Source organism: Mesitornis unicolor, unplaced genomic scaffold (assembly GCF_000695765.1).
Source record: "Mesitornis unicolor isolate BGI_N332 unplaced genomic scaffold, ASM69576v1 scaffold862, whole genome shotgun sequence".
Lineage (NCBI taxonomy): Eukaryota > Metazoa > Chordata > Aves > Mesitornithiformes > Mesitornithidae > Mesitornis > Mesitornis unicolor.
The window spans coordinates 44,540-57,399 of NW_010166907.1; the positions used below are offsets into that span (position 1 = coordinate 44,540).

At 43.2% G+C, this 12,860-nt stretch overlaps 1 protein-coding gene across 3 annotated transcripts in view; it reads left to right on the top strand.

The window, feature by feature from the left end:
• ACVR2A (activin A receptor, type IIA) overlaps nucleotides 1-11,622 on the top strand; it is a 54,951-nt gene extending 43,329 nt beyond the window's left edge. For 2 of the 3 annotated variants that reach the window (XM_010195101.1, XM_010195102.1), the window contains exons 5-11: nucleotides 3,049-3,192; nucleotides 5,062-5,205; nucleotides 6,374-6,519; nucleotides 7,491-7,605; nucleotides 8,860-8,998; nucleotides 9,972-10,102; nucleotides 11,056-11,329. In XM_010195101.1, coding sequence (XP_010193403.1) covers nucleotides 3,049-3,192; nucleotides 5,062-5,205; nucleotides 6,374-6,519; nucleotides 7,491-7,605; nucleotides 8,860-8,998; nucleotides 9,972-10,102; nucleotides 11,056-11,250 — 1,014 coding nt within the window. In that variant the 3' untranslated portion in view covers nucleotides 11,251-11,329. Of the gene's footprint in view, nucleotides 1-3,048; nucleotides 3,193-5,061; nucleotides 5,206-6,373; nucleotides 6,520-7,490; nucleotides 7,606-8,859; nucleotides 8,999-9,971; nucleotides 10,103-11,055 lie in introns of all 3 variants that reach the window. The other variant, XM_010195099.1, reaches the window with a different exon arrangement.
• The last annotated feature ends 1,238 nt before the right edge of the window (nucleotides 11,623-12,860 follow it).

A 12,860-nucleotide genomic window follows, 5' to 3' on the forward strand; every position in this document is an offset into this window, starting at 1 on the left:
ATCCCTCGCTATGAAGTCTCTGCCTTGGCTCCTTCACTGGCCAGAAGTCATTTTTCCTGGTGTTAAATTACTGATGCTTCACGTGAAACTGCACGTAACTGAAAAGTGTTACTTCAGAGACTTGGTCATCATCGCTGGGCGTTTAGGTGGGATATTGCAAAAGTCAAGATTGGAGTTGGAATATGAAGGCTCCATTTCCGTTGTCTCGACAGGTCTGTAATTAATAGTTGAAATGCCTTGTAAAGGTCATTTAGAAAACAGCAGCCATTTAGGTATTTTCCTGATTATCTTGTATCTGTAAGGAGTTACCTGAGTTCCTTCTGCCTGTATTGCTGGTTGGCTTCCAAGGACAGAATTGCTGTTAGGGAGGAGGCTGAAGTATCCTGGCTACACCTGACCACTTGGTTTATATCGCTTTAAGTAAAGGATTTTATAGGGTGAAAGAGGGAAAAATCATCACCATGTAAAAGAAATGATACAAATCATGGAGTTGATAATTGCAGAATTTAATAATTCTGACTCCTTTTGCTGGGTTTGGACCTTGTCTTTTGGAATCAGGGAAGAGATGTGTCTATGTACAACCCCCTTTGGATAACTGGTCTTTTTTCTGTTGTACTAAATCACCCGAGGAGAGACGGGACTGGAGATCAACCCCAGCTTCTTCTCTGAAGCTGTGGCAAGCTGTTAGACTGATGTGTCCATATATCTGCACATCATCCTTGGTGCCACAGAGGTGGTTTTTAAAAACCCGTACAGAAATAATTCTGCCCGTGGCACGTGAAACATTTTTGCTGAGAAGTAGAGCAAGTTGAAGATATTGTCAAGGAGTGAACGTTGCCATATAAAAATAGGACCTGTGGCTTTAGAGTAAGCGCCTGCTGATTTTAACAGAGTTGTTTAGGGGGAAAAAAAAATCAGAAAAAACCTGGAATAAAGCTGTTCTTTTGGGTTATGGTAACAGAAAGCAATGGCACTTTCCCTTTTAAATCAGGATCTGTTTTGAGCTGTGGCTGTGGGTGTTGCTGCTTCATAAGAACGCCGGAAGTTTTGACTTCAGAGAAATGTCTCAAGACGAAAGGGAAGCGCAGGAGGTTGCTGCAGCGGGCAGTGGGGACATGTTTTCAAATGCCAGCGTTTTCTAGGAAATAGGAAAAGCGTCGTGGTCTGATGTGAAAGCACCAGTTTTTGGTGAGGAGTTACTGCCTCCTCGCAGCTGATAGGTGCTGTAATTGTTTTTCTTTAAATCTTTGAGCAGTATTAAGTGGTCATTTGCCCTGATGGCCAAGAAAAAATTTATATAATGTGTTTCAAAATGCCATTTTTTGGGTGGAGGGTATGGAAAGGGAGTTGTTCTGGCCACTTAAATAAAGTACTGGGATTTGGGGTCACTTCCCACAAATCATTCTCTTAATTTAGGCGAGTCAGTAGGTTCAGAACAGTCAAAAGTTGTGTGGTTGCCTGGTGTTAAATCCCCAGACGCTGCACAGAGCTCGATTCTTGAAAAGAGCCGGGCTTTTTGACAAATTCAGCTTGGCTTTTGTGAGTAAATGTGGGCACCTCGTTTCCAGTTTCACTTGTAACCGTTGCAAATCGAGGACAGGGATTTCCCTGGCGAATGAAATATTCATCAAGGGCTTTGGCGTTGAATGAAAGGCAGCAGGGAGGGAAAACTTCACTCTTCAACCTCACTTTCTGTGCTGGTGTTTGTCCAGTTTGAGCCCAGCAATTTCGATGTAGCCGCTTTAAGCATCTGTCACTGTCACATTTGCGGAAGGATTTAATACTTTTTTTAGGCTGCTGTTGTAAAGTGTCTCTCATTTGAGTTTGCAACGTTATATTTTCTTTTATATCTATTAATTTGTGGAATGAGGTTACAGTTTCTTTAAACTGCTATGAATCTGTGCCTCTAGGAAACCCGTTCTTTTTGAAGGATGACTTTGTGGCTTCATAAGAAACAAGAGAATGGTTATTTATTCCTACACTTAAACTGCTCCAAACTTGTGTGGGACACAGAAGCACTTGTCTCCATTCTTACAGTAGTGGACTTAAAACTGTAGTTGGGGAAGTGTGGAAGGAAGGTGGAGCTGTATCTTGTGGTGATGTTTTTGGCAATTCTGAGCACCAGAACTTGCCTTAATTTCCTGCAGAAACAGGGATGAGACAGAAGCGACAGCGTTTCCCTGGCCCCGTGTGGAGAGTGATGCTGTCTGGTGCTGAGGGCTATGGAAATGGCCCTGATGCATTTGGTCGTGGTAGAGAAGCTTACATAGGTAGAAGCTGACCTAACGTGGTGGGTTGGAGAGACAAGGACAGCCCAGAAAGAAGCAGTCAGGTTGAAAATTGACTTAAATCTCTCAAATTTAACTCCAGTTCTGTTTCTGGGGTACAACCAAGCGCTCACCATTCGGTAACGTATCGGCTACCTACGTGAGCAGTAGCGGTGGATCCGTGGGTTGGAGCATTGGAGCTGTGGCTCGCAGGGCTGAGGGTGGAGACGATGCTGCTTGGTTTCCTGTGCTGAATCTCTGCACCATTCATGTGGTTCAGTGGTTTCTGAATTTAAAAAAACACATTAGTTACGCCCTGGAAGACCCTGTAGTGGCACGGCCTACGTGGGGGTTTGCAACCTTGTGTGCCCAGGAAGCAGTGGGGATTTAGAAGCAGACACACAAACAACCAAAAACCCAAGCTTAAATATATCAAAGATGCTCATTTTAATTTTTATCACGTTAAAGATGTAACAAGTAAAGCTTGGTTATCTTTATTCCTTGATTTCTGCTGTGCTTTCACACCTGGAGAGGCAGATTTGTACTGTAACTGTTGTGCTGTCGCTTGCACATGAATTCTGAGCATGGTTTACGGTCTCGTTTGCCCTCCCTGGTGAGCAGGGTCACTGCTCTGTTTCTGGTTCCTTTGGGGGAATTTGTTGCAGGGGGGTGGGCATACGATAGCAAATCTCTTTCAGTTGACAAGCCTTTATTTCCAGTGCTGTCAGAGATAGCACACTTCAAGTAGCAGAATTAATTAAATGGTTTTAACCGATTTCAGGATCCTGGACCACCTCCACCTTCACCACTGATGGGTTTGAAGCCGTTGCAGTTACTCGAGATCAAAGCGAGGGGAAGATTTGGATGCGTGTGGAAAGCTCAGCTGCTAAACGAGTACGTTGCGGTCAAAATATTCCCTATTCAGGTAAGCAGAAGCGTTGCTTGAAACATCCCAATGTCAAACCAGCTTTTCTAGTCACGACAAGAGGGGTTTTGTTTAGAGACTTCTCAATATATACCTTAAATCTAGATAGTTCAAAGAACTTCTTAAATGGAGGAAATGTCTGGAGCTGACAAGTGTACAGGTAAAGCTGCATTGAGTTAAAGTAAGTATTTTAATGCAGCAAACATATATTACTGAAACATAAACCCTGTGAAATTTATATATGTTTCTAGTCATAAAAATACTTACTTGGCGTGAGTAGTTTTAAGCAGCTCTCGTACATCTCTCAGTCAGTTGAGGGGAATTTGTTAATATTTTTCAAATTAAATAGTACTTGGAAGGAGTGTCCTGAACTGCAGACCCGTAAGGTCATTGTTCCAATTAATTATGCCTCAATTAAGTAAATTAATGTTTACTTCCCAGCAAATACCCTCTGAAAGCCATGTTTTAGAATAGATTGTGCTCATAATGTTAAGATCCAGTGCGGTTAAAGAATACGAAGTGATCGCACACAACGGCGTTAGGATGGATTTTACATGAATTAAAAACACCCACTGCTGCTTGAGGTGAAGAAAAGCACTGGTGTTTCCTGGTGATAACCAAGCGTTGACTTGCTGAGTAAATACCTCTGCAGGTTCTCAGGAGAAGTAACGTGCATTTGTGCGGGGTTCAGCCATCAGCAAAATGTAAATCTGTGAGTTTGTCCATTATTTTTAACGGAGGAAAACCTATTTGTAATTCTTCATGGGGTTCTTGTCAATTAATATAAATAAATTCAATTAATATAAATATATTCAATAAAATACAAGAATTGAACAGGCTCCTAAGACTAAGGCAGCTGCACTGATTTGCAGTGCAGGCTCCAGTCCTGATCTGCAGCTCTGTGTGCCCACGGTTCATGTCTGTGATAGCTGATGCTGTTCTCAACAGTTGATGTCTCTTTACAACAAATTGAAGTTTTTCACCCAGCCTACCACCATGTGAATGTGAAATATATGCAAAGAGTGACAGCTGTTCATATTTTTGTGTATGTTAGATCAGTAGTTTGTAGCAGAAATGGTACTATTAGTCTAAATATTTGTCAATTCTAAATAATCTGTTAATACTATACACTATCACAGAATCCCAGACCGTCAGGGATTGGAAGGGACCTCCAAAGCTCATCCAGTCCAATCCCCCTGCCGGAGCAGGAACACCCAGATGAGGTTGCACAGGAAGGCGTCCAGGCGGGTTTTGAATGTCTGCAGAGAAGGAGACTCCACAACCTCTCTGGGCAGCCTGGGCCAGTGCTCTGTCACCCTCACCGAGAAGAAGTTTCTTCTCCAATTGAAGTGGAACCTCCTGTGCTCCAGTTTGTGTCCATTACCCCTTGTCCTATCATTGTCACCGAGAAGAGCCTGGCTCCATCCTCGTGACACTCACCCTTGAAATATTTATAAACATGAATGAGGTCTCCCCTCAGTCTCCTCTTCTGCAAACTAAAGAGCCCCAGCTCCCTCAGCCGCTCCTCAGAAGGGAGATGCTCCACTCCCTTGATCATCTTTGTAGCCCTGCACTGGACTCTCTCCAGCAGTTCCTGTCCTTCTTGAACTGAGGGGCCCGAACTGGACACAATATTCCAGATGTGGTCTCACCAGGGCAGAGTGGAGGGGAGGAGAACCTCTCTGCCCTACAACCACCACCACTATGCTTGCTTTCCTTTAGGTAGTAAATCCTGTCTTGCCAAAAAGCCCCTGGTTTTGACAACTGTTTTATAAACACACAGTAAATCATAGGAGGAAACTTCTGTTGGGGAATAAGTGTCTTATGTTGGTGGTATGAACTTGGTTTGATGTGTTCTTCTGTTCAAAGGACAAGCAGTCGTGGCAGAACGAGTATGAGATTTACAGTTTACCTGGCATGAAGCACGACAACATCCTGCAGTTTATCGGTGCAGAGAAGAGGGGCACCAGCATTGATGTCGATCTCTGGTTGATCACAGCGTTTCACGAAAAGGTACGGTTGGTTCTCTGGGTAGTTTCTTATTTCTGTGATTGTGGTAGGGAAAAACCAGTCTCAGAAATCAGTCACGAAAATGTGGACTTTAGACAGGTAAGAAATAAAATCTCAAGTAGTTTTAGTGACTCTTGGCTTGTCTCTTTTCATTGGAGATGGATTTATTTAAATTCACTTTTAGCCAGCTGAGAAGGTTGCCATTGGCCTTTACTTAATAGAGCAGTTGTGTGCTTTTGAACATCCCCCATCTAAATCTGCCTACATTAAATAAAGTCCATCTCGCAAAGATGGTGCTGTTTTATTTTTGTTAGCTGATTGGTGTCTATAAGAGTGAAGCAATAGGGATCCACTGTATTGTGACAACCACCGTAAGGAACACGTTCGCTGTTTTATTCAGTGTAACTGTCACAGTTCTAGGTACAAACAGCAGGAAAAGCCCTCAACTGAGATGTAGCACTGACACTGGTGTTAGGAAGACATTACCTGTAGCAGGTTTCAGAAAACAGCAATCTATACAAGGCTATGCCAGTGTGTTAAGGCTGGGTCATAGACCACCTTTCTAGTGTCGAGTGGTACATTCTTCATGCTGACGTTTTTGTCCCACTTAGCATCTGCTTTAATCCTTTAGAAGAATAAAGCTATGCAACTCTCTAAAATTTGTGACACATCTTCATGACCAAGTAGATAATATGAAACTAATTTGCCTTTCTGAAAGGTTATTGCCTTTTTTTGTCTCAGAGTTCTAAGAATCTTCTTAGTGTTGAGCACCAGAGATGACTCTCGTGGCAAAGATGACTTTTAATTGTCTTTTTGAAGTGTAGCCTCTACATTTTGACAGCTCTTTGTTCATTTTTCCCTTTTGTGTTTGCTTTTCACACAGCGACACGTGGCAAATCCCTGAAATGTGTGCATAGGGCGGGTTGGAGAAGTGAGTTTTGTTGAGATGATGTGTAGATGCAACTTGAGTCCATTAATGGACTTAGGGATAAGTTAATTTTTGTTGTTTAAAGTAGCAGTGACTGTGTGTGTACGTGTGTAACTGCATGGTCCATCAGCAAGCAGAGAAAGGCAGACAAGTGTGTCGTGTTCTGTAAGGATGGAGCCCGTCTAGAAGTCTCCTTGAGGAGACGAGGGTTGAATTGATCTCCTGGTTGGTTTTGCTGCGCAGGGCTCATTAACGGACTTTCTGAAGGCCAACGTGGTGTCTTGGAACGAGCTGTGCCACATCGCCCAGACCATGGCGAGAGGCTTGGCCTATCTGCACGAGGATATCCCCGGGCTGAAAGACGGCCACAAACCCGCCATCTCACACAGGTACGGTGCCAGTCCAAGATTTTCAGGTGATTTTTAATATTAAACTTTGAGCTAAAGGCTGTGAGCCCTGGACAGATAGGAGGTATTCACATAAATACTCCGTGACATCTTCCAGTTACCAGGAGCCTCATAAGAGAAATCTGCTCATCCCAAGCAAAAATTTGGGTGCTGCTTTATAGAACTTGGTGTGGCGATTGTAATTAATGTCATATTTATTTAATCCAGTTAATTATTTAAGCACCCTCTGCAGTATATTAAATAATTGACATTATAGCTATCTGAAACAACTTAAACACTTATGTCTATAACTTCAAGTAGCACTGAATGCCTTCAAACATAAATATTTACTGTAAGTGGTGGTGTGCCTATTGCTGAGTGCAATTGCTGTTGTTTTAAATGAGGTAGGTATAGTAAGATATTAAAATAGTAAAATTACAGATATAAAAGAAAGAGAAACACAGATTCTGCAGAATTGGGAATCTGATGAGCAGAACTGCTCGACCGATGCTGAAATGGGGAGAGGTGCACACAGGGCAGGTGGGAATTCCTGGATCGAGTCCGTTTTCTCCTGTTCCTGCGGAAAATGCTGTATTTCCTTGTTAGAAACAGTCAGGGTTCATTTTCCAAAGTGTTTTGTCTCCGAGGATTTGAACAAACAAATGTGGTTGTAACTGAAATACGCGGTCACTCCGTTTTTATCCTGTTTCTGTACCATACACGCCTATAGATCTGCACGTGTAACTGAGCATTAAATGAGAGCTCCAGTTGCAGTCTCGTATTTCCATAAGAACGAAGGTGTGCAGGTGTACTCCTAGGTTTTATTATTACTATTTTGTTGTTTAAATGGTAATTCTTAATAACTTCGTTGCCTTCCATACTATAATGTTCTCAGTTTTATTACTTTTTCCTTTGAGCTCTATATGGTATTTCATGTTCTGGATTTCTAATTTTTTTTTCCCTTCATTTGAAAGGGACATCAAAAGCAAGAATGTGCTGCTGAAAAATAACCTTACAGCTTGTATTGCTGATTTTGGTCTAGCTTTAAAGTTTGAGGCTGGAAAGTCTGCAGGGGACACGCATGGACAGGTAAATACCCATCTGTGTGTGTAAATGGTACAACTGTTAACTGCATGTGAAGGAAAGCGATCTTTTAGGCATTCATGCATGGGACACTGCATCATCAACTGATTTTTGGTGACCTTTAAGGAAGGTGGCACTTTGTGCTTTCTTGTCACAGAGTGAAAATGAACCATTTTAGTTAATTACAGATCACAGCCTTCCCCCTTCCCACCCATCACATTGCGTGGCCTCTCTCCCCCCTTATTTTCATTCTTGCTGGAGAATTTGGACAAGAAAGAGGGGTCTTGTTAGGTTTAATGAACTGGTCTGAGATACTGTTCAGAAACAGAGGAATTACACTGGCAACAGAAATAAAATCAGTACAGTAAGACTGTAAAAGCTCAGTAACACTGCCTGAGAGAAACATGGCTTTAAATAAAACATGAGAGTAGTGGCCTTCCTGTAATCTGGAAGAAAATCACAGAAGGGTTTGGGTTGGAAGGGACCTTTAAGGTCACCTGGTCCAACCCCTGCCATGAGCAGGGACACCTCCCACCAGATGGACTTGGTACAACAAGGAATGGCAGTGACAACTGTGTTGAGTTGATATACAAATGTTTTATTTTTCAATATATTTCATAAGTGTAGTTCTAAGCAAGGATAACCATGGCTACTTTTAATCTTTGACAAAAAATAGCACTGGTCTACAGTATTATTCAGTATTATTCAGTATTATTCAGTATTATTGTCAGTATGTTCAGAGAAGAGCCGCAAGGATGGGGAGGGCTCTGGAGAACAAGCCTGATGAGGAGCGGCTGAGGGAACTGGGCTTGTTTAGCCTGGAGAAGAGAAGGCTGAGGGGAGACCTCAGCACCACCTCCAACTGCCTCAAGGGAGCTTGTGGAGAGGTGGGTGCTGGTCTCTTCTCCCAGGTGATGGGGGATAGAACAAGGGGAAACGGCACCAAGCTGTGCCAAGGGAGGTTCAGGTTAGAGAGAAGGAGGAAGTTCTTTACTGAGAGGGTCGTCAGAAGCTGGCACAGGCTGCCCAGGGAGGTGGTGGAGTCCCCATCCCTGGACGTGTTTAAGGAGCGGGTAGATGAGGTACTTAGGGATATGGTTTAGGGGGTAGACAGGAGCGGTTGGACGTGATGATCTCAGAGGGCTTTTCCAACCGAGCGATTCTGTGATTCTGTGATTATCATAATGTGCTCAAGTGGGAATGAATGGTGGTCCTGTTGATTCCTGGTGTACAAATTCTTACGCTTTCCTGTCTTCCAAGGTCGGTACCCGAAGGTATATGGCTCCTGAGGTACTAGAAGGTGCTATAAACTTCCAAAGGGATGCGTTTTTGAGGATAGATATGTACGCCATGGGACTGGTCCTCTGGGAACTGGCATCACGCTGTACTGCCTCCGACGGTAAGCACCACGTTTGATCTGTGGAAATACTGAATGTCATTTGTGAGAGGTGTATGTAAAGCAAGAAACTGGAAGGTAGGTTATAGGTATGTAATAAAGTTTAATAAGAGTGGTGGTCCTGTGGGGAAATGAGTGAAATATCAGCATCATGTAGCCCCTTTATAATTCAGTCTCTCAGAATTTGGCATCCCAGGTAAAAGTTTGGTGATACAGGGGTACCTGTTGCATTTCTTCTGCTGGTCATGGTAAGGAAGAGAGGGAATTACTGTGAGTTCCTGACCTCGTGTGTTTGAGACATGGAGAATTTTCATAGGTCAACATACATTCTATTGATACAATGAACCATTTTCTAGCTGCTTATAACCGTAGGCAGGACATCACCCTGAGGTGTGATCTGGTCAGTGCATCAGGGAGTGACAGTTGTCTGCAGTGAGACCTGGCAGAGTCTCTTTGTTGTCACTGATGTAGCATGAGTTCAGCTGATCCAGGCGTCAGAATTTGTAATTCATTGGTGGTGGCTCGGAGATTGAAAATACAGCAACATCTGAGAAATCTGCAGCTGATGCTTTATGGCTATGGGGCCACTGCAGTTGTTTTCCTCATAAAGCAAACGGTTGGATCCAGTTTTAAAGCTGTCAAAAAAAAGATATCAGATACCTTGAATGAACAGGGTTCTTTACATTTTGTAGACAGATTTTTTGGGTGTCCAGAGCAAGTCAGGATTAATCAAGAACAAGGCAAAACAAAATGTCTGGGAGAAAGTTGCATTGCCAGTGCAGTTTAAAGCAGCTGAATTCAGCCAAGGAGATGCGATGGTTTCCCTGTACCTGATCCGTTTCACTGAGCCTCCTCTGCCCCACAGTGTTCACTTCTGGCTTTCCCCTACACCTCTAAGATACCAGTCTCTTGTTCTACTCCTTCACCCTTTTTGAAAGCCAAACGTGTGCTTTAACCTCTCTCTCTTCACCCGCAGGCCCGGTTGATGAGTACATGTTGCCGTTTGAAGAAGAAATTGGCCAGCATCCCTCCCTCGAAGACATGCAGGAAGTTGTGGTGCATAAAAAGAAGAGGCCCGTTTTAAGAGAGTGCTGGCAGAAACATTCTGTAAGTGGCGCCGCCACCACGTCCTGTCATCGTTTGAATTCCAGATTTCCCTAATCCCGTCTTGTGTTCGTAATGCTGTCTTCTGGGAAGAGTTTAATAATCCTGGGAAGAACTAAATGGACTGTAAATTAGTATGTTCTTAATCTTAAAATGTTCTCTCTCATCTTCAGTGATTTCAGAGTGAGTGATTTTTGTCACTTTTTTGGTGACTAAAGATTCCTGAGAGTTGCTTTTGACTGCACGTGTTAAAAATAGACATTTAAGGAATAATAGTCTTTGATTTACTGCAGGAATACAACCAAGTGAACGTACTAACGTAGGGTAAGCAGCTGTGTATGAGAAATTCCTGCCAGTCTGGGAGGAAGAGCAACGCTTTCCTGATCTGGTTAATGGCTGGAGCCTTGCAGTAACACCACTGCTTGTTCCTACCACTGAGTTTTTGTTTGTTTTGTGGGTTTTCTTTCCCAAAAATGGGTGTTAAACACTGTCACCTATTGTTTCTGCAAGAAAATGAGTGTATGCTACCATCTGCTCCTCGCAATTAGCATATTGCTGTATTAGCTCAGCGTTAACTGGGGAGAAAAGTTAACTGCTGGCAGCCATAAATCCCCTTTTGTGCTGCTTTTTGGGTTTTTTTATTGAGGTTTCATCTGATCCCAGCAGAACTCAGCCTCTTTTAGCGTGAGCTCTCTCAAAAGACCGCGGTGACTTCAGCAGCAGCTACAACGTTGTGTGGTGAAAAGGATTTGCTCGCTGTTGCTGTTTCAATATCAAACCAGTCAGACCTCTCGGTTTCAACACGGATACAGCCCAGCTTCCTGCTAGACAGGAGGGTTAAAATTTGTCAGGTGCACCTTAAAGTGCAGTTTGCTGTTAGGATTGGTAGGTGGCCCCACCTTTCTAAAGCTCGCTGCTAACTCTGCATCCCGTTCTTTTTCACTCTGTGCTCGCAGGGAATGGCGATGCTGTGTGAAACCATCGAGGAGTGCTGGGATCACGACGCGGAGGCCAGGCTGTCAGCGGGCTGCGTAGAAGAACGGATTATTCAGATGCAAAAATTAACTAACATTATCACGACAGAGGACATCGTGACTGTGGTCACAATGGTGACAAACGTTGACTTTCCTCCCAAAGAATCCAGTCTATGATAGTTGCACTGGTCGCGTTCCTGACCGCCAGGACTCTTCACTGGAGCTGCTAAAGCGAGCGGGACTGCTCACGCCGTTGCTGTTTTCTGTGTGAAAGGATGGTAAGTCTCTCTGGAGCATCAGCAAGAGGTGGTTTTCTCCTTATTTCCCCCTTCCTCCTCCCCATCGTGGATCCATGAGACTTTGTGCATTCCCTGCTGACACCCGAGGACACCGAGAGTCACCAAGAGGCCGTTCGGGAACTGAAATGAAGCCACGGACCTGCGCTGGCTCAGCGAGCGTTTTAAAAACTGACACCAGATTTCTTAATACCTGTCAGAAGAGACTAATTCCTTAAATGAACTACTGTTATTTTTTTTAAATCAAACATTTCATTTCAGATTTAAAAAAAAAAAAAAGGGTAACTTGTTTTTATTGCATTTGCCGTTGTTTATAAAGATGACTATTGTAATGCCAATATGACACAGCTTGTGAATGTTTAGTGTGCTGCTGTTCGGTGTACATAAACAAAAGTAATCAAGTGGGATATAGCGAAGAGGCTTCCAAGTATTACTTAACCTCCCTCAACAAGGTATACCTCAGTTCCACTCTGCTAAATTATGAGATTGACAACACTAACAAAATTGGAATAATAAATCGATCCGTGTTTTGTAAATGATGTATTTCAAATTCACTGTGTTATTTAAGAAGGGTAAGCTATGCTTCATGCCAACAGTAAATGGCCATTCCTAAAGCAGTGTTTTTAGCCTTTTCTTGTACTAGCTTGTTGTGTATAAAAAAAAAAGTGCTGTTTATTGAAACAAATTTTTCCTTCCTGTTTTAGTTTTAAAGCTTTTCTCTTACCTCCGTTTCCCAGAATATCTCATACATTTATTTAACTGAATACTATTTAGGTTTGCTGTGTCTGAGGAATATTTGAAAACTTAAGCATGACTTTTTTTTTTAATTTTCTGTGAGCTGTGACACTGGAAAGCTCTGAATTCTTGTTTCCTTTTTTTTAAAAAAAAGTCTTTTTCCTATTTATGTTTGTGACAAGGTCTGCCTAGCGCGTGCTCTGTTTCCCTAAACAGGATGCAGTGGTTTTTTATCGCTGTTTCAGGATCACCTCAGGAAGCTCAGTGACCCCCAGTTCCTCGCTCTCCGCTTTGAGCTCTGTCACTTCGCTCGGTGCCATCGTCCCCGCACGGCGTCCCCTCTGCCGCACGTAGGGATGTCCTGGAATCAGACGGAAAATTGTGGCCACAGATTACGGATGCTTACAAATTTCAGGGATGATTTAGTTACGCTGACAACTTCAAATATGCAATGACCGTTTGGAGGTAACGAATACCAATGGCCGTAGACAGAAAACCCTGCAATTGCTTTCACAGCTCCGCTGTCCTTTTCACGTTCAGGAAGTCACGCCTTACATTCACATTGGAGTGACCAGTAGGTAGGTGCCAAAGTGCTGCTCCAAAGTACTGCCTCACTGCGTTTATTTGATCCTTTACACAAGCTTCCCAGTAAATTAACTTGATTAAACCTCCAGAGCTGAGGGTGGCGAGCGGCGTGCGGCCTGTTCTGTCCCTTGCTTTGTTTTCTCACCAGGCATTTGGTGTCTTTCGAAAGCA